Below are 22412 nucleotides of genomic sequence, written 5' to 3' on the forward strand. Positions count from 1 at the left end.
TCTCCCTGCCTCTCTCCCTGCCTCTCTCCCTGCCTCTCTCCCTGCCTGCTCGTGTGCTTGCTCTAGCTCTCTCGAAACTTAAATTGTTTTCTTTTTTAACAAACACCTCCACTTTTCTTCTTCACTCTCCTAATTGGCTTCGAATTCAAGGATTCCTTAGGGCAGCCTTTGTCATCAGAGAGCCTCTCCTGAAAAATGAGTGCAGTGTAGGCCTGAGTTAAAACTCAGACTTCTCCATATCCCCCAGTCCCATTCTGCCAGCTGAAATACCAGGCCCCTGCGACCCTCTTCGCTCTCACCAAACCAGCAGACTTTCCTGACAGACCCCAGACTCCGAAGGCCTCAAACCTGGAATTTGAGGAAGTTAAATACTAATGGGGGACCGCGAAGACCATTAAAAAGTAATCTTCATTTGGAGGGAATGGGAAGAGAGCACTCCTGTCAGGACAAGGTAAGTCCCCTGGTTCTTCCCAGGAGAACACCCCCTGGGAAAGGGGAAGGAGTATCCCCTGTGTGATGTAAGTTTGCTTCCACAGGTCCCACCCACAGCACTGAGCAAGTCAAGGGACCACATCCTCAAAGAAAAAAATGGAATCTCCTATACAAGGAGGAGGCCAGGCCATGTTGTCAGAACCACAGCACGGAGCCGATGGAGAACAAAATGGGCTCTGGATTTCAGCCAGACCCAAGCTGAGGGCTGGTGTTGGAGGATCTAGCAAGATGTGGGAGGAGAGCAGTAGGAACTGGTAGGCACTGGTACCTCTATTGCAGAGATCCATATCTCGCCGGAATTCCATTTTTAAGTCACTGAAAACTAAGCTGGTTTTTTCCTGAATACTCCTGAGGAAATGTTCTTTTGATAGGTGGCTGAAATCTGCCATTTTGTTGGCAGCCTCTTTAAACTGGTGGGGTTTCCGGATATTAAGGTTCCTGTGACAGCCACTCTGTGCATAGCATCAACCTAAGCCTATTCCACGTTGCTGCCAGGGGACTTGGGGTGGGGGGGGCAAAGGGACTCCAAATGTGAAGCTCCTGCCGTCTGCTGGGAAGCATGTAGAACGTGGCAGGTCTCCTTAGCTTGCAAGCAAGATAGTCTCAGACTCTCCACAGTTCTTGATCGTTTTGATAGAGTGGGATGCTGAATGAAACGTGGCTTTCTGGGAAAGAAAGGACAAGACCCTTTGCAGCCTGGGTTAGGGGATAGGAGAAGCAAATACCCTGGGATCTGGTAGCAAGTGCTCTTGGCCCAAGTGGTGATGGGCTGAGAGCCTCTCTCTGGCCTACCTGTGAAGGAGACTGACCGGTGCAAGGTGGGATTGAAACCTGAAACCCAAATAGTGCTGTTGGTGGTGGCTCACTCTTCCACTGGGAGATGCTATGAGCAGTTGACGGGCTGTTGGAAACAGTACATAGGCCTTGCTTGCTGGTGCAGAGCTGGTCTCTCCCTCTCTGCTGCTCCTGCATCCCTCCCACCAGCCACTCTAAGGAAAAAGCCACATCTAGGGAATACTGGATGGGGGCAGGGTGGGGACACAGGCGCCAAAGTCTCCATCCTACTTGGGTCGAGGGCAGGAAGGGATGTCTGGATGGGGCTCAAGGTCCTGGTGAGGAGAAAAACTAATGTGATCTTGGGTTACGGGATCCTTTGGGCTGACCCAATATGCTTTCTTTGTTGTGTCTACATCTGACTGTGGGAGTTTAAATTTCACTTTTTATTCATCATAAGTGTACTGCTTAATCCCCCCCCCCCCCCCGCCCCCCCTTCTGGTAACCATCAGTTCTCTTTAGTTAAGTCTTTTTCTTCGCTCATTTGTTTAAATTCCGCATGAGTGAGATCATCTGGTATTTGTCTTTCTCTGACTTCTCACATAGCATTGTACTCTGTAGCTCTAGCCATGTTGTTGCAAATGGCAAGATTTCATTATGGCTGAATAATCACATACCACATATTTATCCGTTCATCCATCGATGGACACTGACACCTTACATATCCTGGCTATTGTAAATAATGCAATAAACACTGAAGTGTATGTATCCCTTTGAATTTGTGTGTGTGTGTGTGTGTGTGTGTGTGTGTGTGTGTTATTTCTCTGGGTAAATACCCAGTAGTGCAATTACTGGAACTAAGGTAGTTAGATTTTTAACTTTTTGAGGAAGCTTCATGCAGTTTTCCAGAGCTGTTACACCAGTCTGTATTCCCACCAATATACAATGGTTCCTTTGTCTCCACATCCTTGCTAACACTTTCTTCGCGCGCGTGCGCGCGTGTGTGTGCGCCATCCTGATAGGACTGAGGTGATATCTCACTGTTTTGATTTGCATTTTCCATATGATGAGTGAGGTTGAACATATTTTCATGTCTGTTGGCCATCTCTATGTCCTCTTTGGAGTAAATGTCGACATCTGCCTACTTTTTAAATGGACTATTTTTTTGGTGTTGTCGCTGTTCTTTATATATTTTTGTTACTCTTTGTTGGATACATCACTTGCAAATATCTTCTCCCATTCCTTCACTGTGCAGGAACTCTTTATTTTGGGGTAGTCACAATAGTTGTGTTGTATTTTTGTTTTTGCCTTAGGAGACTGATCTAGAAAAACATTGCTGTAGCTGATGTCAAATTACTGCCTGTGCTCTCAAGGATTTTTGTGGTTTTAGGTCTCCCACTTAGGTCTTTAATCCGTTACTGAGTTTTTGTTCATGGTGAAAGAGAGTGGTCCAGTTTCATTCTTTTGCATGTAGCTGTCCAGTTTCCCAGTACCATTTGTTGAGACTTTTTCCCATTGTATGTTCATACCTCCTTATTAAAGATTAATTGACCACATAATTGTGGGTTATTTCTAGGTTTTTCTGCCCTATTCCATTGATCTGTGTTTACTTTTGTGCCAGTTCCATACTGTTTTAATTATTATTGCTTTATAATATATAACTTAATCTAGAATTGATACTTCTCATTTGGCTTTTCTTTTCCAAGATTTCTTTGGCTATTTGAGGTCTTCTATGGTTCCATACAAATCTTAGGGTTCCATACACTTTAGGATTGTTCTAGTTTTGTGAAAAAATACTTGTTGGTATTTTTGACAGGGATTGTATTAAATCTGCAGATTGTTTTGTGTAGTATAGACATCTTAATGATATTCTTTCAACTCAAGTATGGAATGTCTTTCCATTTCTTTGCATCTTGAATTTCATCTGTTAGCTTTTGGAGTACAGGTCTTTCACCCTTTGGATAAGTTTACTCAATAATTTACTGTCTTCTGTGCAGTTGTGAATGGGATGGTTTTCTTTGTAAATCTTTTAATGCTTATTTTTGAGAGTATGAGCGGGGGGAGGGGCAGGGAGGAGACCCAGATTCTGAAGAAGCTCCACTCTGAGCTGTCAGAGCCCAATGCAAGGCTCAAACTCCCAAACTGTGTGATCATGACCTGAGACGAAGTTGGATGCTTAACTGAGCCACTCAGGCACCCCATGAATGGGATTGTCTGCTTAATTTCACTTTCTGCTGCTTCATTACTAGTGGAGACGAATACAAATTTCTGTATGCTGATGTTTAAAATGGTTTTTCTTTAAACTCCTCCTACCTCCCATATGGGGTTCAAATTCACCACCCCAAGATCAAGAGTTGCATGCACTAACTGAGCCAGCCAGGTGCCCCTGTATACTGATTTCATATCCTGTGACTTTACAGAATACAATAATCGGTTCTAATAGTTTTTGGTGGAGCTTTAAGGTTTTCTACATACAGTAGGTCATCTACAAGTAGTTCTATTTCTTTGCTAATTTGGATGCCTTTGATTTATGTTGTCTGATTGCTATGGCTAGGACTTCCAGCACTATGTTGAATAAAAGTGGACATCCTTGTCTTATTCCTGACCTTAGGGGAAAACTGTTTTTCACTATGGAGTATGATGTTCACTGTGGGTTTTTCATACATGGACTTTGTTATGTTGAGGTATGTTTTCTCTAAACTTGGCAGAGTTTTTAACGTGAATACATGTTATACTTTGTCAAATGCTTTTTCTGCATCTATTTGATCATGTGGTTTTCATGCTTTGTCTTACTGATGTAATGTATCATGTTGATAAGTAAAAACTGAACCAGTCTTGCATCCCAGGAATAAATCCCACTTGATCGTGCTGTAGGATTTTTTAAATGTTTACTTGGATTTGGTTTGCTTAAATTTTGAGGATTTTTGCATCTATATTTGTGAGATATTGGCCTATGGTTGTGTGTGTGTGTCCCCCCCCCCAAAAAAAGCCCCCCCCCCCACCAGCCCTTCAGATGTAGGTGTAAGGTTATGTCGCAATTTTTCTTGAGGTAGACCTGTATTGCTATAAACGTCCCTCTTAGAACCACTTTGGCTGCATCCTGTAAGAGTTGTTATATGCTTGCCTTTCCCCATTCCAGAGGGGATTAGCCTGCTTAGGGGAAGAGCTCTATATAGAAAAGGGCTAGTAGGACTAACTCCACTGCCATTTGCTGCCAGTATGAGGGTCAGAATTCATCATGGGAGCCTCTACCCTCTGATGTCCGAAGTTCTCACTACATAGGCTTCTGACTGCCAACCAACAAGACCTCTGTCTCCATGGCCCTGACCAGTGTTACACACTTCTGTCAGCAGGGGTGGTTGACAAATCTGAAAAAATCCGAGGGGCTGGGTGCCAGGTAAAATTTCTTCTGTCCGTATGGGTGGGTTCAGGATATTTCATCTCTCTAGCACTCAAAGGGGAAAAGGGGCTATCTTTACCCTAACTTCTACATCCTAACCCCACAAACAAAGGACCCCTAACACCTTAGATTTTTTTTAAGCATTTGAGACCGAACAAGTCTGACTCTGCAGATTAGAACCTTTAACAAAGGGAGACAGATTTTACCTGGACTTGCCCTTGGGGTTTTAAGACTTGTAGCCACATCAGAGGGACTCCTTTTGGAAAACTGCTCTTAGCTCTTAGTGAGTTGGAATAATTGATCTGTGAAGGCCTTGTGATGCTCAGTTCTCAAATTGCCATTCTGGGGTTGGTTAACTTGGACTCTGAGACTAACAAGGGAGAAAAAGCCCAAAAGTCTTGTCAAGAAATGGCCTCATCTATTCAAGAACATTGCTGTCTTGACCCCAGCAGTATCTTGTCTTTTCTTGGGGGAAAAGCACACAATTCCTTATGGAAGCTTCAGTTACTGCACACACCCCGTTTGTCCCCAGATGGAGCCAAAGACCCTAGCCCAGTGGGGCCATCTTCTGAGCCTACCACGCACTGGCTTGATGAGGTTTTGGAGAAGTTGAAACCTAGCAGTGTCCACTGAGCTGGTATAGCTGTTCCCCCTCAGAGCCAGCCCTGCAGTAGAAGTAGATGTGGTCACCCCATTGGGCAGAACAGACATGTGGGCTGTTGTCAGTGGCCTGGCTGTCTGGGCAGGCTGTACTTCTCCAAGTGGAAGAACAATCAAAGATGTTACGCTTGCTGATTGAACTGTCTGGGTCACTCAGAACTGGCTTATGCCCAGGCATCTGAGACCTACTGGGATCAACTGTCTGATCGAACCTAACCCTGCTCTTGATGCAGAGGCTACTGTTGCATGTCAGCCTGTGACTTGAGCCGTAAGTTGACCTGCTTGTCCCACAGTGGTGATGGCCATATCGCAAGGGAGGTTTCCCCTTCTCCTGCTTTACAGATGGATTTCAGCAGCCCTTTGACCACCTCCACCTGTGGCAGTCAGGGCCTGTCTCGCCCCTGATGGTACTTCAGGTTGTTTATCAGCCTCTTCCCTGAAAGGGATGCCCAAGGGATTCCAACTTAAGTATCAAGTTTTATAAAAAGGTCTGTCTCTCACCTGATTCTTGATGAAAAGCTCGAATGAGTAAGGGATGACTGGACAGAAAGTGGCTATAGCTACTGGCATGGGACAGAAGAACTGGGTGGTGGGGAACAACAAAGCAGCTCAGGTGGGGGGAGGAAGGGTATTAATGACCTGTCTTTCAGAACTGTCCTCAGCTGTGTTGTAGGGGAAAGTCCACGGTAGGTCCCTCCCAAATGGGTGAAAGAAATTTACTGGCTGAGTCTGCCCTCCTCGGTCAGATGGCTCTGACCATTCTATGACGTAGATAGATGTGACCCAGCTAGCGCTGGGACAAACTAAATGGTCTTCAGACCTTCCAAATGGATGAGCTGGAGACCCAAAGACTTTCCGTCGGCTAGGAGGCCATGTTGGAGCTGCTGTCAACCTGTGCTTTCTGCAGAATGTAGATCCTAGTTCAGGGAACTTCCCAAAACTAAACTCTTCCAAGGGCACTATAGTCTCTCCTGGGATTGTATGGCTTATGTGGAAGCTACACATCAGCTTTTCTCTTTCCTAAAACAGTGGCTTACACCTGAAGAGGTCACCTGGAAGTGTTTAAGGAAGCACCTCCTTGGTCCTAGTGGGCACCCAGGTCAGCCTTAATTCTCTGGCTTGGGTTGTTATGGATGAGGGAATTACCCTAGACTTCCCCCTTGGGGGCCAAGGTAAGTGCAATTGTTAATACATCCTGTACCTTGTGGATTAATGCTTTAGTTGATACAGAAACCTAAGGAAAGAGCCACTTGTGTAGATGGACACTAATGGCTTCGTGGGCTTGCTTCAGCTGGAACCCTGGGGTATACCTGAGGACAATATTGCAGATTCTGATATTGTTAAGAGTACAAACTGAATGGATCTGGTCTTGACTCCTGTTGGCTTAACTATACCAGTCAGTGAACCATTATGATTTTTCATAGGAAAACTTGCCAGAAGCCAAGACGATATAGAAATGAGGAGTGAATATTGTTTGGGGAGGGGAGCAGCCAATCTTCAATGGCATTTCCGTATGTGTTGTGATCACTTACATCTGGATTTTTTTTTTTTTTTCACGTGCCTGGGTGACAGACTGGGAAGACAGAAGGGTAGAAGGCATGTTAGTTTCTTGACCACTGATAACAACAGATAATGGCTCACCATTGCCACTTGGATGTCCAATAGGCATCTCAAACTTGTCTACATGTGAACGCCTGGTCTCTTTTAAACTTGTAATTTTCTTTCAACTAACGTCAACTCCACTTTTCCTGTTGCTTGGGCAAAAACCTAAGATGTCATTCTTTTTCTCTTCCTACACGTACCATCAAGAAATCCTATTGGTTGTCTTTCAAAATACATCCAGAAACTTGCTACTCCTCACTGCCCTTGCTACTCTCCCCCTGGTACCAATCTGGACCATCTCCTTTCTTGGCTTGCCGCAGGGGTGGTGCCATAGGGCATTTCAGATCTCTTGTACCAGATGTTCCTTTTGTCCCTGGCTGGGGCCTTTCCAGAGTGCTGCATAAAAGATCCCAATTCTTCTTAGCAAACCAGAGAGAGTCAGAATGCAGCATCTGCTGGGGAAAGAGAAAGCTAACACAGCCTTTGATGTTCTGCTTGCTAACTCCCAAATCTGTTCTCATTCTTTTCTATTACCTCCTCTTATTCTTTGGTTTTTAAGGGATTCTGCCTCCATTCTCCTCTCAAACATCTAAGTTCACTATAGTTGGGGTTTCAGGATGGAACACAGGTAATCCTGTGTCCAAGTTACCATGTTTAACTGAGAGCCCTAGCAGTAATCATGTAAATAGAAGCAGCCTTCCAGGCCACATAGCTAATTGTGCTACTCCCTTAACACATTCTCCAAGCATTTTACAGATGTATTTGTAAACATGCCTTGAAGCAGTAAGAACATTGCTGGAAACTTAAGCTTAAAACTAATGTTAAATCCATCTAGAGGGTGGCCTGAGAAGGCTGAAGCATTTTGAAGATGGAGGCTAAGATTTCTAATGCAGGTAACATCTAAGTCACCTGGATGTAGAACTCTAACAGTAAATTTGTGCTTTGTTCTGTTTGTACCTATTCTTTTGTGATAACATGGTTCTCTTATCCATGTGCTTTTCTACAAATCTTCCTGCATATTACGTGTCATATTTTTGGTGCTCAGTAGGACTTCCTACTGCATGTGGTATACTGGAGTTACAAAAACAAAACGGTTTTTCTTCCCCCTTAAATTCCACTTGAATCAAGTTCCTGAGCTACCCAGGTGCCCCTCTTTTCTTAACTTACATATAAGTTAGCATAATAGTGCAGTAATTTCAGGAGTAGATTCCAGTGACTCATCCCCTACGTATAACACAGTGCTCATCCCAACAGGTGTCCTCCTTAATGCCCCTTACCCATTTAGCCCATCCCTCTACCCACAACCCCTCCAGCAACCCTCAGTTCTCTGTATTTGAAGTCTCTTATGTGTTGTCCCCTTCCTTGTTCTTACATTTTTGCTTCTCCCTTATGTTCTTCTGTTCTGTACCTTAAATTCATGAGTAAAGTTATATTTGTCTTCCTCTAATTTTGCTTAGCATAATACTCTCTAGTTCCATCCATGTAGTTTTCAAATGGGAAGATTTCCATTCCTTTTGATTGCCAAGTAATACTCCATTATGTATGTATATGTGTATATATGTACACACACGTATCTTTATCCACTCCTCAACTGATGGACATTTGGGTTCTTTCCACACTTTGGCTATTGATAGCACTGCTGTAAACACTGGGGTGCAGGTACCCCTTCGAAACAGCTTTGTTTAAAAAAAAAAACACCAATGGAAACCAATTTGACAATAAACTTCATATTACAAAAATTAAAAACACAAATTTAAAAGAAACCTTGTTCCCATAAGATTAAAGTTATACAGGCTTGTACATACTAAGAACATAAGATAAATCCTGTAACGTTCTGGAATGTTCTTTGTCATTTGTAACTTTTTATATAAAAACACCTATAACCCTGTACTAAATGTTCCTTCACTGGAGCACTCTTGGTGCCCAGGCAGCTGCCCTAACTTAGGCTCCAATAAAACTTTTGTCTTTAAAATAAAAGTTTGTTCGTTTTTGTCAATAGGTTGATTCAGATAGCACAAGAGTAGAATTAGATTAAGAAAGGCAACATAACTAATAACATAACTCCATGGCAATATACTTGAAAACTTAAAGGAATTTTGCTTTCCTAGCAAAACCTGAGTGTCCATAATGGACTCCCATGTATTGGGCAGGGTAGGCCATGTCACACTGTGGTAACAGCCTTCAAATCCCAGTGGCTCAATGCCACAAAGATTTCTTTCTCAAAGCAAACCACCGTCACAAGTTGGAGCTTTGGGTCATCACCCTCTGGGACCAGGTAGATAGAGTGACTATTGAGTACTGGCAATGTGGCAAAGGAAGAGATGGATAAAATGCATACTGGCTCTCAAAACTCCTTCCAGAAAGTGATGTACATCACTTCTAATGATTACTGCTCGAACAAGCCACATGGTCACACCCAGCTCCAAGACGTGTGGTGCAGGGGTGGGTGGGTGAGTGGAGAGAGTGATACTAGGATGTACCCCAGGGGAAAACCAGAAATAAAGGCATACACTAGACAATGTTCCTGGTCTTCTAGTTTGCAATACCCAAATGTTCATGGAATAGTTGTATCAGAATAATGGGTTTGGGGACAAATGTTTAGGGAAAACTTACATTTAAAAACAACATTTTTTGAGGATGCAGAGAATGATTTTGCACTGTTGGTGGGAATGCACACTGGTACAGCCACTCTGGAAAACAGTATGGAGGTTCCTTCAAAAAATTAGAACGACCCTATAACCCAGAAATTGCACTACTAGGTATTTATCCAAAGGATAAAAAAAAAAAAAAAATGCTGTTTTGAAGGGGCACATGCACTCCAATGTTTATAGCAGTGCTATCAACAACAGCCCAAATGTCCAACTGATGAATGGGTAAAGAAGATGTGGTATAGATCTATACAAGGGAATATCACTCCGTGATCAAAAGAATGAGATCTTGCCATTTGCAACAACATGGATGGAACTAAGCAAAATAAAGACAAATATCATGATCTCACTTGTGGAATTTAAGAAACAGATGAACATAAGGAAAGGCAAGTAAAAATAAGATAAAAACAGGGAGGCAAACCATAAGAGACTCTTGAATGCAGAGAACAAACTGAGGGTTGCTAGAGGGGTGTTGGGTGGGGGGGATGGGCTAAATGGACAAGGGGCATCAAGGAGGGCACTTGTTGGGATGAGCACTGGGTGTTATATGTAAGTGATGAATCACTAAATTCTGTTCCTGAAATCATTATTACACTGTAAACTAAAATACGAGAAAAAGAAAAAAAAAAAAACCAAAAAAACCCCACATTTTTAATCTGTGGGGAAAGATTGAATTATATTCCAAATACAATTGGTAGAACTTCAGAATCAACAAAAGGGATACACATCTTTGATGTTCTAGGAAAAGCATCCCAGTCTTACTGAACACAAAGCAACCACGTTCATTTCTGGTGATGAAGAAGCAATGTTTTAAGCTTTTTACATGCCAATATTACAATTTACTGGTTTTGTAACTGAACCCACGTTCATCTGCCCAATGGGCAGCAAAGCCAACCCTGAGACTTCAAGGATGCAGAAAGAAAGGGCAGTCAAATTAAGAGTCTGGAGAGCATGCCTCAAACCTGCCTCTGAGTTTTAGAATGGCTAATTCTTACAAGTGCTTGCCTTTAAACCAAGGAAATAAAGCTCTTTTACAAGCTGATCTCAGCAATACCACCGAAGGTTAGAGAAAATATCTCACACTGACAACATACATGACCACATACAAATATGCAAATCAGGTGCAAACAAAATCTTAAAGGCCCAATTTCCAAATATCTCCCTTTTACAAAATAAAATCGCAAGATGGTGTAATTTACAGATCCGTTATTGGGCGTTTTTCTCCAGAGTCAAATGAATATTTCTGTCAAACAATGTTATAAAAAAAAAAATTGCCCAGTTTTAGAGAATACAGCCCAAAGGGGCTGCAGGCGGGAAATGAATTGTCATCTCCCATTTTCCAGTTAGAACATGGCTGGTTTTATCTAAAGATACCAAAAGCTGTGGCAACAAACCAAAGAAGCTCAGAGTACCTCTGTGAGCATTCATGTGTTCCTCTCTGAAAGTCAGGGTTTCATCAATTGAACCAAATGTCTTTCTAGTTAACCCCTTCTTGCTCCATTAAGGAGCAAGAAAAAAGAGGGTAAGAGAGCCAACCCACATGGGAGGAAGGAGAACCTACCCTCACGGGGTACTCGCCAAATGGAAACTAAAAAAGACCCAGAAACAGGTTTCTTTGCCACAAGAATTAAATTAAGCATCAAAGAAGGTTGGTGGCCCTCTGTCAGGGTGGAGTCCTGGGGACAGTCCCTAGGACAAAGAGCCTAGGCAGCTGCTTGCTTCCTCATGGGACTTGTGTTACAGCTGGGGACCCATGAACCACAGGCAAAGAGAGTGTGGCTGGCTTGCCTAATTTGTAACTGACCCTGGCTTTGTGAGTCTGACACACAGCAAAGCCAGACTGTGGGATACCAAGGCAGTCAAATGAGGAGATGGGAGAACAAGCCTCAAATCTGTCTCCCAGAAGCAGGACAGTCAGGGATAGCTAGCTAGTTAATATTTTTTTTATTTTTAAGTATAATTTATTGTCAAGCTAGCAAACACACAGTATATACAGCATACTCTTGGCTTCGAGAGTAGATTCCCATGATTCATCACTCACAACACCCAGTGCTCATCCCAACAAATGCCCTCCTCAATGCCCATCATCCATTTTCCTCTCTATCCCCTCCCCGCACCGCTCTCCCCCGGCCCCATCAACCCTCAGTTTGTTCTCTGCATTTAAGAGTCTCTTATGGTTTGCCTCCCTCTTTCTTTGAGACTATTTTTTCCCTTCCCTTCTCCCATGGTCTTCTGTTAAGTTTCTCAAATTCCACATAGGAGTGAAAACATGTCTTTCTCTGACTGGTTTATTTCACTTAGCATAATACCCTCCAGTTCCATCCACACTGTTGCAAATGGCAAGATTTCATTCTTTCTCGTTGACAAGTGATATTCCATTGTGTCTATAAACCACATCTTCTTTATCCGTTCATCAGTTGATGGACATTTGGGCTCTTTCCATAATTTGACTATTGTTGAAAGTGCTGCTATAAACATTGGGGTACATGGGCCCCTATGAATCAGCACTCCTGTATCCTTTAGATAAATTCCTAGTAGTGCTATTGCTGGGTCGTAGGGTAATTCTATTCTTAATTTTTTGAGGAAACTCCACGCTGTTTTCCAGAGCGGATGTACCAGTTTGCATTCCCACCAACAGTGCAAGAGGGTTCTCATTTCTCCACATCCTCACCACCATCTGTTGTTGCCTGGGTTGTTCATTTTAGCCATTCTGACCAGTGTGAGGTGGTATCTCATTGTGGTTTTGATTTGTATTTCTGATGGTGAGTGCTGTTGAGCATCTTTTCATGTGTCTGTTGGCCATCTGGATGTCTTCTTTGGAAAAGTGTCTATTCATGTCTTTTACCCATTTTTTCACTGGATTATTTTTTTTGGGTGTTGAGTTTGGTAAGTTCTTTATAGATTTTGAATACTAACCCTTTATCCGATATGTCATTTGCAAATATCATCTCATTCTGTTGGTTGCCTTTTAGTTTTGCTGATTGTTTCCTTTGCTGTGCAGAAGCTTTTTATCTTGATGAGGTCCCAATAGTTCATTTTTGCTTTTATATTCCTTGCCTTGGGAGACATGTGGAGTAAGAAATTGCTGCAGCTGAGGTCAAAGAGATTGTTGCCTGTTTTGTCCTCTAGGGTTTTGATGGTTTCCTGTCTCACATTTAGGTCTTTCATCCATTTTGAGTTTATTTTTGTGTATGGTGTAAGAGAGTGGTCCAGTTTCATTCCCCTTCATGTTGCTATCCAGTTCTCCCAGCACCACTTGCTAAAGAGACCATCTTCTTTCCATTGGATATTCTTTCCTGTAGTCAGGGATATTTAAAGGCAAAGGAGGAAAAAAAAAAAGGTCTGGGTAATAAGTTGCAAAGGTACTTAGTACATCTGTTAACCCTTTGGTTACCAGTTTCATTTCCATATAGGCACTTAATGTGTTTTCCTTGGATTTTAGGGAACGTTGGGAAGTTTGGGGTTCTGTGTAACACATTATTAATTTTTCCTACCTAAAATACCAAGTGGGGGCGCCTGGGTGGCCCAGTTGGTTAAATTTCTGACTTCAGGTCAGTGTCACACAGTTCGTGAGATCTAGCCCTGTGTCAGGCTCTATGCTGACAGCTCAGAGCCTGAAGCCTGCTTTGGATTCTGTGTCTCCCTCTCTCTCTGCCCCTTCCCCACTAGCGTTCTGTCTGTCTCTCTCAAAAATAAACATTAAAATACCAGGTGTTGGTGAGGATATGGAAGAACTGGAAATCTCATACACTGCTGATGGAAACGTAAAATGATACAGCCACTCTAGAGTCTGTCAATTTCTTTAAAAACTTAAACACACACCTAGTAAATGGCCCAGCTATTCCGCTTCTAGGTATGACCCAAAAGAAGCATGTCCATAGATAGACTTATACGTGAATGTTCATTGTGCTTTAGTTATTAAAGCCAAGTGTCCACTAACAGATGAATAGATTAAACATTTTAGTACATTGTAAAACAGGACACTATTCAGCAATAAAAAGGAACAGACTACTGACAAGCACAAAATGAATGAGCCTCAATATAATTACGCCAGCTGAAATTAGCCAGAACAACAAAAGAAGCATACATACTGGTGACAGCATTGACATAAATCTCTAGAAAATGCAAAAAATTATGTGCATAACTAATTCAGCCTTGACAGAAACACAGAGAATGAAGGTAGCTATGTTAGGTTGTGGGAAACCTGGCAGCTGGATAATCGTTGTCTGTGCTGTTGACCAGGTCTTATTTCCTGGCCAGGCTCTCCTGAACAATCTGGCACTCCAGCCCTCTTTCTTTACCAAAATTGTCTATTATTCTAATAACCAAAACATATCCATCATAAATTTCTTGAAACCAACAGAACAGTGTTTCTGAAATGCTAATTTTTAACAACAACAGCTAGTATCTTGATGGGCTTGCTTCCAGGAGCAGACAGTTTCAACTAAAGTTCTAGGACAGGAGAAATCAAATGACAAAGTCCTCTAAGCCAAGAATAGAGATTTGGAATCTTTATCCTTGTCCTTGAAATCTCCAAATAACCTCAGGGTGTCCTAGTTTGATATTTACTCTGGGAGTTTATTTGACATTTATCTAAATTTCCTCCATTCAGGTTTAAGTAAGTCATGATATTTGAAGAAGAGCAGTAAATGGGACAGCTTATAAATGTCTCTTTCATCCCACAATCATGTATAATCGGATGCCTATCTTACTGAAAGCACTCTGAGGGGTTCAGTTTGGCAAACCTGTTTATTTGAGGGGGAAATGTAGCACAAATAACAATAGTAAATAACAGTCAAGGGAGAGGCCATGTATAGAAAAGAGGACCGGCAAACTTCTTTCTCTAAAAGACCACATAATAAATATTTTAGGCTTTGCAGGCCAAGAGGTGAAAATCAAAAATATTATGTAGGTACCAATATAATAACACAGAAAACATATTTTCATATTTCTGATGAAATTTAAAATATATTGAGTATAATTTATTTTAATATAGGTCTATTAGAAGAATGGAATTGGAGGAGGGAATAACACTTTGCTTAATTGGGGTTGAAAATTAGTATTTCTAATATCACATGGATTGCAAATGTTCTTGGCTCACGGGCTATCCAAAAATAGGCAGAGGGAAGGATTGGCCTGTGGGCTACAGTTTGCCAACCCCTAGTAAAGAAAGTATGGTTTCAATGTTTAAAGTATTCCTGAGGTTCTGGCTAATGTTACAGGGAGAAAAGAGAAAAAAGAGAAAGAGACATGTAAGGATTGGAAGACCTACATTAACATGTATTTGCAGATAATATGACCATATCTATAAAACCAACAGAATCCATAAAGTATTAGATTGATTTTATCGTAATAAAAAAATGCCATCAAGGTTGCTAAAGAGATCAACTTACAAAAATCAATAACATTTCTCTATACCAGCAAAAACTCATGATAATAACTAATGGTTAAAAAACCCAGAAAACAAAACAAACAGTGAAAGTATATGGGAACCGACAACCAAGAACACACAAGAAAATTAGAAAATTACTAAGGAGAAGGGCGCCTGGGTGGCTCAGTCGGTTAAGCCTCTGACTTTGGCTCACGGCATGATCACACAATTCGTGAGTTCGAGCCCCACATCAGGCTCTCTGTTGTCAGCACAGAGCTTGCTTGGGATCCTCTGTCTCCCTCTGTTCCTCCCCTGCTCACTCACTCTTTCTCAAAAATAAATAAAAAACATTACTAAAGAGAAAACTTAAAAGCTCTAAGAAAGGACATAGAAGATTATCTGAATAAATTGACAGACTTGGGGTTCACTTGGTTTTGGCCCAGTGAGCCCTGTGTCAGTCAGTCTTCTGACCTCCAAAACTTGTGCTGTTTTGAAGCCACTAAATTTGTAGTGATTTGTTACAGTGAACAGAAAATCGATCCGGGACCCATTTCTCCTGTCCAGCTGAATGCCAAAGAAGAGTCCTCACTGCATTTGATGTACAAGCAGAGTTTCCTCGCATATACTTTTAACTCTTGGAAGGAAACGTAGTACATATGATCTACAGAGTAATCTTAATTCACACTTGCCTGCATTTGGAGTATTATTCTGTGGTGCTCATTGCAGATTTATTTCCCTTCCTTTAATCAGCTCAATTTGTTTTCAGACCCAAGAATGTGCTGATGGGCAATGAGGTGATAAGAAACTATTAAAAAACAACTAAGAATTTAAATATGATGGTGGAAAATTCCCAAGGGGATTGGCTCTCCAGTTCCTGAACAGTGTACGAAGAAACAATAGCATAGCTCCCCGCGATGGCTGCTTCCACCATAACTTTCATCTGATGCCTGATTCATTTGATACTCTAGAAAACAGGTTTGAAAACTCAATGTCCTTTTCTCTGTCTTTTTGGTGAGCTAATCTGGGTTGACATCAGCAAGATGGTGGAATAGGCGGTGTGACCCCTCATCGCATACCCCAACAGAAACACCTATTTTAGCAACCACTCATGGATGAAAATAACTTTGTGGGAGTTGGGAAGTACAGGTAAGAGTTTCAGTGTGAGCTCCAGCTGCCATCTTGACCTAGGAACAACAGAGGGTCTTTTTGCGCTTCCCTCTTGGCTGACATGTGGCACACCCAGCCATCTTCCCTCATCAATCATCATTGTGGCCCTCCTTGCACTGATTGTTATTGCTGGTAATGTCTTAAGCACTCTCACGGTTATGTTGGGCCATGCCCCTCTGGGTAACAGCTCTTCTATCCCTTAAGTGCTAACATTTAAAAATGAGGGGTCCTAGATTTTCTTGAGTTCTGGCATCAGGGAGATGGCTACATCATTTTGGTAGACTTGTTTAATCACTGTGTTGTATACCTGATACTAATAACAGCATTGTCTGTCAACCACACTTCAATTAAAAAAAGGATCTTCGCATGCATGACGGGTTGACTTTCTACAAAGCCTGTTGACATATTTCAGCCAGTAAGACCAAATGCTTAAGTCTGGAGCAATTAAATCTGAACCTAACTTATTCTTCTGACCTGGAGGCAGAGTAAGACGTGGGGAGGGTCACATGCCTATAAAGCTCTCCCTAATTAACCGTACGTTCATAATGACTGAGTCATTCTTTTTGTATGACAACTCCCACCCAGGTCTTGCTCTGCCCCAACACCCATGTGTAAGTTTTACACTGTTGCAAAAGGATTGTAAGTGGAAGATCATTAATTTCCTTTTCCCTTTCCCTGTAAGCTCCCAAAAGAAGAGGCTGATAGCATTTTGCCTCCTTGATGCCTCCTGACTGTACCAAGCCCAGATTATTGAAGGTAGGTATTGCTCACACTTAATGGAATCTCACTTAATATGTTCACAACAGATAACAGTGGTGATTAAAGGAACTTTTCCAAGAGTATGGAAGGACACTAACCATCTAATAGGACGGATGACACAGAGAAGCTAAAATATGGGGACATGTCCTGAAACATGTTGAGCTGGTACCAGCCTCAGCAACACTCCATGGAGAAAGAGAATTCTAAGACGGGGCAAATTATGGGAAAGTTTATCTTATCAGATCACCAAGAAACAGGCAAATCAAAGGGCAACCAGCACTCATGGGGACAGAGAATTACTGCAGAGGGAGAAACTCAGGAAAGATTCTGAGAAGCTAGAGAAGGATTATGGGTGCAGAGCCAAGGAGGTCCCCCCATTTGCTTTTTGTCGGTCCCACACTCCCATATACACAAAGACAAACCACAGGACTGCAAGCCTAATCATTTATTGACCAGGTATAGGAAGTTCTTATTCATGATAGAGTTCTCCTGGGTATGGGAAAGACAGCTGGAAAATTTGGAGAACATCTTGAAATCTTGGTTGGTTGATGTTTTCCTAGACAATTAAGGAAGATTCTGAAGATGCAGAGATAATGCTTTCCTATGTGATTATGATGGAAATCAGGTCACAGCACTTGTCACTAGATGGTGTGGGGACCACAGAAGGGAAGATCCTGGAGCCCAGGTAAGGAAGCATTCACTCAACACTAAATAAGCAAATGAAAAAGAGAACACAGAAACTTATTAAGCATTTCTTGGATTGAACTGAGGCAAAAAGAACTTCTGTTATAGAGACAAATGGTGACTAGTAGATGTCAAGCTGTACTGTAACATGTTATTTGCCAGAATAGGGGAGGGAGGGCAATGAATAAATGCCCCCCCTTTTTTCTACTGCTGATCTCCTATTTATTGTCCCCAAACTGAATCTATGAAAAAAAGAAAGAAAGCAATGAAGGATCCTAGGCTTGTTCTGCCACCTTCAGCACTAGAAGTTTTGAAGAGTTTTAGATAAATTGAGAGATAATGGCAAAGCCATAGCTACCTTTTATTAAATGTTTGCTTTATGCAAGCTACATTATCTGAATGAAGCTCCACAATAAATCTAAGGTAGGAAACTGATGAGAAGATTCAGTGTCTGTTTTCCAGCTTAAAAGACAACGGGAAGTTCAGACAGCTCTATTCCCAGGTGAAAAGTTAAGGATGTACAAAGATCAAAGGAAGAAATGTTTGTTGTAAATTGGGAGGGTGAAATGCCTTCTGGGCTTGGAAGACCAACCATAAACACAGAAATGGATGTGAGTTTCATACTCATGTCCTATTACTCTTTCTCCATTTCAAATTTTAAGTCTTAATGATTTTTAGCATGTCATCAATTACTGATGTCTTTTGCCAGCATTATGTCCACATGGTAACTCTGCAGGGTAGACATCATTATTCCCTTGGTAAATGCTTAGGTCATTTGTTCAAAAGTTCATGGTAGGAATGAGTCCTGAACCCAGCTCCTCCAATTCCACATCTCAAGCTCTCCTCACAAGCTTCCTTACCAAATTATTTTTATTGTCATCTTTGAACACAAACTCCTAATGCTTTTGGAAGGCACTGATCCCAGGGCCACCCCCTTTCCATCAGAGATCACCAACCTGGAGTCCTAGGCCACTTCACTTCCTCGGGCCTGTAAACAGCGATCTGTAGAGACAGAACACATACAAACACCGAACCCAGTTTATTTGCCAGAGAGAAACCAAATGATTCTCTAGGTTAAGGCAAAGGGGACTGATTGGGGGTACTGCCTTCTCTTGTTTTTTTGTTTTTGTTTTTTTTTTGTTATTGTTTTTTTTCCCCCTTCAGTAACATGGGAATTTAAGAAGAGAAAACTAGAAAATAACAATACTTACCAACTTCAGTCAGGTCAAGTATGTTTTCCTTAACAATCCCATGTTCTTGGCAATATTTCACAAACTTTTCCTTGAGTTTTTGACTCACATCTGGTTCTCGGGCTGTGGGGAGAGTGACAGTAACTGCTGTGTCTTATGTATTTGTCACTGAGGCTCATAAGGGGGTGGCTCCAGATGGATGGAAAATGGACAGCACTGATTGGGTGCTTAGGCGGAAGTCTTGGGGATGGGTTATAACCTGTCTTGAATTTGACATCTTTAGGATATGGTTCTGGCAGGAAGACAGATTACCAAAGATGAGCATCTGTCTTCAGAGGAGGAGAGACATTCCAGGATAAAAATTGGGAGGACCACTTTGTCTCTAGGTTTACCTTCCTTCCCCCCCCCCTTCCCCACCCCAAGATGAGTGTCAGCATGAAAATACCGTACCATAGAACTCTACCAGTTGGAATGGTTTCTTCTTGTCGAAATTCACAAGATGTAACAGGATATACTCATCATAGACTGTTTCAACTATGCTAAATACATTGTATCCATCATCTGTGGAGGAAACAGAACACAGCTCAGAACTTGTGCCACCGTGTGCCAGCCTCTCAGAGCTTGATAGGTCAGAGCTTGTTAGACCCACGGGAAGTAAGGAAACCCCTTTACCTATTTTCAACCACGAAACAAATTCAAGTGCATATCCTGGAAGATATAGAGAGTAATAGAGTAATATTTAATGTCTTCAATTACATCTCCCTGGGCTTCATGAGGCGACATCCAAGGGATACTGGTATTTGACTACTAGTAGTAGAAAAATTCAGCCATAGCAGCAACTTATGCTCTATCATCCTCCCTGAGACTCACCCACCTCCCTTGACCATTTCTGCCAACTGTGTGTCTCTATCCTCTCTATAGGCCCGCTGGCATTACATACCCAGTGCTCTATATCCTGAGCGATGATGTGCTATAGCAATGACCAGCAGACATCATCACAAAGTAGGCAGGGAATGAGAAGCTGTCCCACCACTTATTTTTTTGTCAATTTTCTTGCTGGAGGTACATCTTTATCTGATGGTATTATGTGCCAGGCACTGACTTTTTTTACCCAAGGTTCTTCCAGATTCAGGATTTGGCTATTAGATGGCCCCTCATTATATAATGTACATAAGCTATTGATCAGGAATTGGTCAAGATCTTGAAGATATTGGCGTTTATTAAATTCTTGGAGTGGAAGTAGAATTTAGAAAGACTTTTTAATATACTTACACACAACACTATATACACCATCCTCTGTTTTGTCAGCAACCAGAAATATTTCAGTACACTTTCCGTTCTCTCTGTAAAACAGAATAAGCTGATGTCCAAGAGATATTGATGCCCCAGCTCCCTCACACTCTACCTATAATTTGGGTTTCTGATTCCACTTCACTGTTGAACATTTTTGGAGCACAGTTTCCAAAGAGCTTTTATTTACATTATTTTACTTTGTGATACTTTAAGAATGAGTCAACTACTTCCATTACTGTCACTCTGCCACTACTTCCCACTATTATCACTACAACTACCTGTCTAGATAATTAGCTTAGTGTTCACCATGTGCCAGCCTCTCACAGAAGTGCTCTCCAAACATTACCTCACATGGTCCTTGCAAAAAAAAATAAATAAACCATTAAAGAGAATCATCATCCTCTTTACCCAAGGGAAAATTGGGGTGGAAACAGATGAAGTTTCTTGGTCATACATAAGAGATTCAAGAGAGAGACAGGCTGTCAATTCCAAGTCCTGTGCTCCAAACTTATGCTGTACTGTCACATTACTTATGATTCTGATACCCTCTACCCCGTCCGTACTTCCTCCACTCCTATTTGAATTTGTTTCTGTCAAAATTCTTATCTTTGAATCTAGAAAAGGCCCAGGTTCTTCAGGTCCTGGATCAGTGTCAGATAATGGACTCTTATTCTCAATACAAACCCAGAAGGTATGTGTACCCTCACACACACAGAGTTCCAACACCATATTCAGACTCCCGTGTTTCCTCTCCCAAGTGACAAAGACCACACTTACTTTGTATGAAATACAAAGGACAGAGAAGAGTTGTCCAGGGCTTTGATGTGTTTGACAAAAACCCTCATGCTACCATTTTCTTCTATCTTTTCCTTAACATCTGTGGCCAAGAGAATGGAATACCACTCTCCTGAAAGCTGCAATAAATCAGTAAAATGATTGGGTAAGAAAAGGGGAGGGGAACTCCATAGGAATCCTTGTCTCATTGAACCTGGCCTTTGCGCCAGACTCATAATGATGTGAAGATGGAATTAGAACTCAGGTCAATTGGTACTACATCTAGGGCTCTTTCCACCATCCCTAAAGCGAGAACAGAGGTCCCCAAGTGTTCTCTTTTAATATGGTACAATTGCTCTTAGTCAAAAGTCTGAAACCACCCCTTTGGTCTAATACATCAAAGAACTCCTGTCCTCTGGTAGGGCCACGTTACTTCAGAATCCTCCACGCTACCCCACAAGGGCAGAAGCTACTATACTCTGCAGACTCTACCTTTGAAATATCGATGTTGCTCCTCACAACGTTTTCTTCCTCATGGGCACAGACTAGAATCAGCCCTAGACACAGCAACAGCAGCTTCATCTTGGCAGGAAATAGCACGGTCTTCCCTACAGTCACTGGGAGCGAGTCTCTCCCTGATGGTGGCTCCACTCCCCGGCTCCTCTGTTTTTATATCTGCTCTGGGTCCAGTTTTTTTGTCCATTGGACACCACCTTCCCTCCTCCCACTCCACGAAATGGTATATCATTCACTGGTGTGAGGCCAAAGACTGTTCTTGCCCTTTTGAAACTTGGCAATCTCCTCTCTTTTAGATCTACTTAATGACCTTAAATTTCTCAAAACACACACTCAAGAAAAATAGTGGAAAAAACCCTGCCTTTTGGAACCAGATTTAACTGTGGATCTGGCTTGGAATCAGAGAGCCAATTATGTGAGGCAGGAATGGAATAAAACTTGGCAAGGGAACGTGTAGGGAATCTATGTTCCATTGTTCACATGGTGTGCAGAATTGGGTGCATCACTTCAATTTTACTAATTTCAGAAGCAAAGACACTGCCTCTACCAAAGATGACAGTACCTTCCACAAAGCAGTAAAACAGAGTTGATCAAAACAGGTTTGAATATAATAATGAAATATGGCTTCTATTCAGTATATTTTAATTTCTTTTCCTTATTCTCTGAACTCAATCACGTTTTTTTCTTTCCCCACAATGAATGGACAAGTGTTTAATCACCGAGTATACCTCACTATACCATATGCCCCATAAGAGAAATGGAGAAGTACAAGATATCATCCCTTGCTTCAAGTAACTATCAATGGAGTTGGGGAAATACTTCATATAATCAATAAAAACCTGACACTACAAGCATATGAAATAACCCAACTGAGTGGGATTAAGTCCATACCATTGTAGGTCAGAAAAGGAGTGACACTAGAGAGGTGGTATCACATAGAAAGGGCTTAAGAGCACGGCTTTGGGGGTGCCTGAGTGGCTCAGTTGGTTAAGCATCTGACTCTTGATTTCAACTCAGGTCATGATCTCACAGTTCATGAGTTCTGGCTCTGCACTGACATCATGGAGCCTGGTTAGGATTCA

General features: G+C 41.9%; 1 protein-coding gene and 1 long non-coding RNA gene across 3 annotated transcripts; one reads left to right on the plus strand and one right to left on the minus strand.

Annotated features, from left to right (window-relative positions):
• Positions 1-11722: 11722 nt before the first annotated feature.
• On the minus strand, positions 11723-22412 carry LOC125926935 (allergen Fel d 4). 2 transcript variants are annotated; one of them, XM_049636868.1, is made up of 7 exons: positions 21307-22412; positions 20818-20954; positions 20020-20090; positions 19198-19308; positions 18769-18870; positions 18514-18559; positions 11723-12872 (listed from the first exon to the last, which is right to left on the minus strand). In XM_049636868.1, the coding sequence occupies exons 1-6, from the start codon at positions 21394-21396 to the stop codon at positions 18522-18524; spliced, it is 549 nt and encodes a 182-aa protein (XP_049492825.1). In that variant the 5' UTR covers positions 21397-22412; the 3' UTR covers positions 11723-12872; positions 18514-18521. The 2 variants fall into 2 exon arrangements, with proteins under 2 accessions (XP_049492825.1, XP_049492817.1); XM_049636860.1 differs by lacking the exon at positions 11723-12872 and adding an exon at positions 17304-17580.
• LOC125927066 (uncharacterized) lies at positions 15704-17518 on the plus strand. Its single transcript, XR_007459223.1, has 3 exons — positions 15704-15922; positions 16797-16870; positions 17434-17518. It is a non-coding gene; the product is annotated as an uncharacterized LOC125927066 (long non-coding RNA).

The sequence above is a fragment of the Panthera uncia genome, chromosome D4 (assembly GCF_023721935.1).
Source record: "Panthera uncia isolate 11264 chromosome D4, Puncia_PCG_1.0, whole genome shotgun sequence".
Lineage (NCBI taxonomy): Eukaryota > Metazoa > Chordata > Mammalia > Carnivora > Felidae > Panthera > Panthera uncia.

What these genes read in the sequence shown, in the direction of transcription:
- LOC125926935 (XM_049636868.1), bottom strand. Translation starts at nt 21,396, where the DNA reads ATGAAGCTGCTGTTGCTGTGTCTAGGGCTGATTCTAGTCTGTGCCCAT. An exon ending in TGGTGTATATAGTGTTGTGT is followed by an intron (nt 19,309 to 20,019) that starts GTAAGTATATTA and finishes TTTCCTCCACAG; the next exon opens with ATGATGGATACAATGTATTT. An exon ending in ACTTGACCTGACTGAAGTTG is followed by an intron (nt 18,560 to 18,768) that starts GTAAGTATTGTT and finishes CTGTCTCTACAG; the next exon opens with ATCGCTGTTTACAGGCCCGA.